Below are 5,758 nucleotides of genomic sequence, written 5' to 3' on the forward strand. Positions count from 1 at the left end.
TTCCCCCAAAGCGCCGGCCGCAAGAATCTTCCCCCTTCAATTGGGGAAGAAGGTTCTCTAATCCATTTTCGCAGTGAACGACCTCGGGCCAAGTCTGCTTTTGTTGCTGGTTCCCTAAGCTTAATTGCAAGCAAAGTTAATTTGAAAGAAAATACATGATACAGCTCTAGGGAGAATTCTAACGAGCCTTGGGCAATTAGGGAAGAACGCGTCTAATTATCCACGGCCCGGGGGCGCCTGCACACGATGCTGGCTGGTGCAGGGCCCGGAGAGGGACAAACGGATTTTTCTGTGTTCATAAAATGAAGAAGAAAAAAATAAAAAAGAAAGGCACCTCCAGTCTCTGAGCCCCTAGATGAGAGACTGGGAGGGGTTTGCAAATTCCTAGGGTTAGAAAGTTTCAAGACACACAGCGGAATGTTCTCAGGATCCCACAGTCACGCGGGTTAAGGGGGCCGCCCGTGACCCCGCTGTGGGTGAGGCCCCTGGCGGGGAGCACTGTCTCCAAGGTACTCCCTCCTCCGCGCGGCGTCCATTCCCAGCCCGCCTGGGCAGTGCGCGAGCTCTAGGTGTCTAGGCGAGAGGCCAAGAAGGGCTGTCGCTCTGTCTTCAATGCCTTGATCCCAACCCTCGCGCGTCTCCGTGTCCCTTGGGGTTCCTGAAGCACACACCCAGGTCCCTCCCCGCAGCGTCCTCTCTCTCCAGGTGCTGACCCTCGCCTTTGGCACAATCTTACCTGTCCCCCAAGTTGACAAGTAGAATGGGGGACGAAAACGCCCGCTCTTTCCCACCCTTTCTCCTTCCCGGGGCTTTATCACGACACTCCAGAAGGCTCTGTTAGAAGGCAGCGCTTATTTAAAGCCTTTCGACCCTGCTGTGCCCTGCGCTTTACAGTTTTCAAAGCACTTTTCACCTCTCCTCTCGTTTAACTTCAGGAAAATTATCTGAGGTAGCAGTCACAAATTCCCATTTCACAAATGAAGACCCGAGAGGAGAAGGGACTGGCTTAAGATTAATGGTGCTGTCAAAGCACTGGACTTGCTAATTAGGAAACAGAGAAAGGCTCAACTGTAGCACTAACTACGTGCAAAAACCAGCCTTCTTCAGCCCCAGTCCCTCGCCTGGGCTCTTCCACAGCCCAGAACAAAACTCCTGGGTGGAGGACTCTTACTTCCCCATGCTTCCCAACCAGGCAAGTCATTCTGACCTCTGCGCCTGGGACAGCCAGCTTGTCTAGCTGCATGGTGGAGAACCCTTGAACTCCATACCTGCAAAGGTTCATAGGAAGAAGAGGGCCGCCCAATACCTGCAATCTTCCAAGGTCACAAGGCTGGGTCTGGAATTTGGGCCCACGGGTGGCAGGGTCAGCACTCAAGTGCTTCCAGGTACCACCACCAAAGCCAGGAAGGGCCAGCACCTAGACCCTCATTGTGCAATACAGTGTTGCTACTGAACACCTAGCAGGTGACTAGTCCAAATTTAGAGAAGCTGTAAGTGTAAAACACACTCCAAATTGTAAAGCCTTCATGTGAAAAGAGTAAAACATCTCAATTTTTATCAATTTTTATGTTGATTATATGTTGAAATCATAATTTTTTGCTATGTTGGGTTAAGTATATCATTCAAATTAACCTCACCTGTTTCTTTTTGCTTTATTAATGTGGCTACTAGAAAATTTAAAATTACATATGTGGCTTGCACCATATTTCTAATGGAGATCACTGATTTATACAAATCCCCATTTGGACTGAACCAAGTTCACATGTCTTCATGAACAGGATAGTGCAGTCCCAAAAATAAAAAATAAAAATTACCAATGTTTTTCATACAATCTTCTTTTTCACACCCCGACCCTTCCTTATTAAGTTTATACAGAAAGAGGCTGAGTTTCTCTTGCCAGAACTCACTTGCTCAAACATTTTTATTAAAACAATCCATCTGAACACTCCAGTTTATCTGAAAGCTGTGAATGGAGCCTCTGAAATATTTAATGCTGAAAATTTTTGCTCCAGAATCGAAACTGAAAGATTTCTCAAGGGAAAGGGGGAGAGTTATTGGACTTTCTCTGATTTTAGTGAGTCTGCTACTTAAACAAGATACAAAATGAAGTTAAAATTCCAGTTTCTTTCTAAAGCTTGCTTTACTGACTGCCCCAACTTTTCTCTTTTCTTTTTGCATGGGGAGGCTGCTGAGGTGTAGCAGGGGGTGTTGAGGATGGAAGAGCCCTCACCAGCTACTGAAAGGTGTCACCAGCGGGCTCCCTGAGTCCTCTCATCTCCTTAAACTTTAGTTCACCCATTGGGTCCAGGGCTGCGTGATGACAAGAAACAGTGGACAAATGAACGAATGCATTTCTAGCTGCCTTATAATGGAAAACCAGATTTATGACTGGGCAGCTATGAAATTGCCAGCACAACCTGCTCAAAAGTTCAATAAGTTATGATATAATTGCTGCCTGGAGCCAATCCTGGGACTTTAGGTTAGATGCTTGGCCATGAGCTCTTTTCTATTCCCTAGAACAGCGGGTAAGCTTTGGGTGGCTACTCAGAGGCCCTGGGTGGTCCACCATTGCTGCCAAATACACAGGGCAGCATCCAAGATGATGGGGCCCTGAATGACAACCCGGGAGCGGTGGGTAGAGTCCGTAGCCCTCTCGTGTAACAGATAGGGGAGACTGAAGGTTCAAGTGATGGGACTGGAGCGCTGAGACACAGTTCAACTCGGAGCTAGGTCTCCAGTTCTCAGAGACAGGGAAAACTAGCTCAGGTCAACCAGAGCAGAGATTTCTCCCATTTAAAAAAGAAGAAGAAAAGGCTACTTCTTTTGCAAATTTGTCCTCGCTTTAAGAAGAAAGGCGCTGGCTGCCGGAGCCTTTTATTGTAGCAAAGCAGTTAAAAGCACTAGAGGCCGAACCGCGTAAAAAGGCCCGAGTTTCCGGCAGTACATGGAAGGCAGAAACTGATTTCCCACAATTTGGATCCTGGTCTCAGGTGTTGACACTACGCTGCCCTCTGGTTACCGCCAAGGACCCTCTCCGATAGAATGCCAGAAAGCATCCCCTTTGGGGGCTTCGCTCCATCGAGGGTCCCTGTGCCAGTCCAAGGGCTCTGGCTGCCTCGCCCCACCTCCTTCCATTTACAGAGTACACCGGGTGCCTACGCTGTGCGCGGGGAGACCCGAGCCTCTGTGGCCTGCTCAGTCTTTTCCACGTGGGTCCCAATTGAGTCCTCTCTCCATTCCTGTTCTCAGGTTTCGGGGAACGTGTGAACAGCCGACATGTCTTGAGTTTTCGTCCCTACGCTCGGCTCACATGGCAGACACGAACCGATCTATGCCACCGGGATAGGCGGCAGCATGGCGAGCATGGTAGGCACCTGCATTGGCCCCTCCGAGCTGCCCTCCAGGGTTGTAGCACGGCGCCAGCGCTCCGAACTGGCCGGGCGACGTGCGCCCGTAGAAGTCCACCGCGGTCTCCACGCCGCCACTGCTGCCGACCGCGGGGGGCGAAGCGGGTCCCGCCAGGCGGCCAGCAGCGGCAAAGATCGTACTGCCGGCGCCCTGCGGGTACGCGCCGTCGGGGCCCGCGTAGGCAGCCGCATAGGCCGAGGGGTTGGCCGGCCGGGCTCCGGTGCAGCCGGCGGGCTGGTAGCCGGTGGCGGTAGCAGGGGCGCCGGCGGAGGCGAAGGCGCAAGAGCCGCCGGACCCCGACGGTGCGGGCCCCAGCTCTGGACTGAGCGGCCGCTCAGGAACCAGGCCGAAGACGCGGCAAGGGCCGGGCGACGCAGCGGGGTAGTAGACTGGAGGCGGCGCGGCCAGCGACGGCGGCGCGTAGCCTGCATAGACGGCGCCCGGGTAGGGCGGGCGCGCGGCGGGCACCGCGCCCGGGAAGATGGCGGCGGCGGCGGCGGCGGCGGCTGCTGCGGCGGCGGCCGCCGCGTCGTGCATGTAGGCCGGATAGGTGGAGAGGTCCGAGCGCTTGAAGCGCTTGCGGCGGCGCAGGAAGCTGCCGCTCTCGAACATGTCCTCCGCGTTGGGATCGAGCGCCCAGTAGTTGCCCTTACCCGGGCGACCGGCCTCGCGCGGGATCTTGAGGAAGCAGTCGTTGAGCGTGAGGTTGTGGCGGATGCTGTTCTGCCACTTTTTGGGGTTGTCGCGGTAGAAGGGGAAGCGCTCGGTGATGAACTTGTAGATGCCGCCCAGCGTGAGGCGGCGCTCGGGCGCGTGCGCGATGGCCATGGCTATGAGCGCTATGTAGCTGTAGGGCGGCTTCCCGCGCTGCAGGGGGCGCTTGCGGCGCCGCCCGCCCGCCCCGCGGCCCGCGGCCTCCCCTGGGACCCCGGCCCCTGCCGCCGTCTGGCCGCGCTCTTCCTTCACGGCAGCCAGCACCTCCGGCTGCGGCGGCGGAGGCCCGCTCTCGGCCGTCATGGCGCGGCCGTCCCGCACTCCCGGGGCTCTGGATCCCTGCAGCTGTCGGGGGGGCGGGGGCGGGCCTAGGGTCCCGGGAATGCACGCTTGGCCCCTCTGCGGAGAGCTCAGGGGATCCTCACAGGCTGGCCCCGAGAGGTGGCCCAGGCTGGCGCGCGCTGGAGGCTCGGCGTCCGTCGTCTGGGGCTGGCGCTGTGCAGACAGAAGCTCGAGAGTGACCCGCTCGCCGACGGCTCAGCCCGCGTGGTGCAGCTCGAGGCGGGCAGCGGCGGTGGCCTCGCGACTGGGACTGGACTCTGGTCGCCGGCTGAAGGGTACCGTGCGCGCTGGTGCCGGGCGGTCGAGGGGTCCGGAAGTGATCCCTGGGTTGGGGTGGCTGCAGCTGGTCTGTGGTGCCGGCTGGTTTCAGGATTACTGCCTACGTTGTGCGCGCAGAAGAGGCTTCGGGCTCAAAGGCCAGAGCCAGGTCAGTTAGTCCAGGCGCCGGGCGATCTGGCGGGGGCCGCCCATGCCCTACCTGCGAGGCCAAGGCGGCGGTCTGCGCTACGGGCAGAGAGGCTAGGCGGGGGCAGCAAGGTCTGGGCGCGGGCCCAGGCGGGGCCACCTGAGGCTGGTCCGCTCCACGGCGTGGGTCTCCAGCCCTGCGGACCGCTGGCGAGGAGCTCTCCTGCACACACCGGGACCGGCTCCTCCCTCCGCCGGCTTCTCCTCCTTAAAGGCGCCAGGAAGCATGGGGCGGCACCGGTTCCCTGCCCGCCCCCCGACTGCCCGCCCCCCGGGGCTCGGGCGCACCTCCCCAGGTAGGAGCAGCTGTGGTGGAGCTCCACAACGTCAGGGCGGGGAGGGCGCTTGGAGATCCCCCGGGTCGGTCCCCTCCGCGCCCTGATCCGGAGACTGAGGCCCCGAGAGTTCAGGAACCCGCTCGGGAGACCTCGGCGCCCGAACTCGGAGTTTTCAGATTTTTCAGGTCTCTGCCAAGGGCTGGTATTCGCGGTGAAAGGACGGGCACATCTCACTTTTTTGTCCTGAGTGGGTGAGAATTGCCCGAGAGGGCGCTTGGTTTTTGTGGGATGGGGAGGGAGAAGTTCCGGGAGACCGGCTCCCAGGGCCTTTCAGGATGGTTTCCAAACCCCAATTGTGACTGCCGCAGCCACTCGGCACTCCAGTCCCCCCATCTTTCGAATGAGTATTCCTAGGCCCGAAAGGGAAGGTGACTTGCCAAGGCTCCCCTGCGACTTCTCCGCTTAGTGGAGTCTCCAACCTGCGTCTCTTAGGACTGCGCTTCCCAGCTGTGTGGTAGAGGTAGCCACTTTCCCTTTTTGGGCTCCAGATC

General features: G+C 58.0%; 1 protein-coding gene across 1 annotated transcript; it reads right to left on the reverse strand.

Annotated features, from left to right (window-relative positions):
* Positions 1-1,893: 1,893 nt before the first annotated feature.
* Positions 1,894-5,115, reverse strand: FOXE1 (forkhead box E1). Its single transcript, XM_045373503.3, has one exon. The coding sequence runs from the start codon at positions 4,423-4,425 to the stop codon at positions 3,307-3,309; it is 1,119 nt and encodes a 372-aa protein (XP_045229438.2). The 5' UTR covers positions 4,426-5,115; the 3' UTR covers positions 1,894-3,306.
* Between the last annotated feature and the right edge of the window lie 643 nt (positions 5,116-5,758).

Source organism: Macaca fascicularis, chromosome 15, assembly GCF_037993035.2.
Source record: "Macaca fascicularis isolate 582-1 chromosome 15, T2T-MFA8v1.1".
In the NCBI taxonomy this organism is placed as follows: Eukaryota; Metazoa; Chordata; class Mammalia; order Primates; family Cercopithecidae; genus Macaca; species Macaca fascicularis.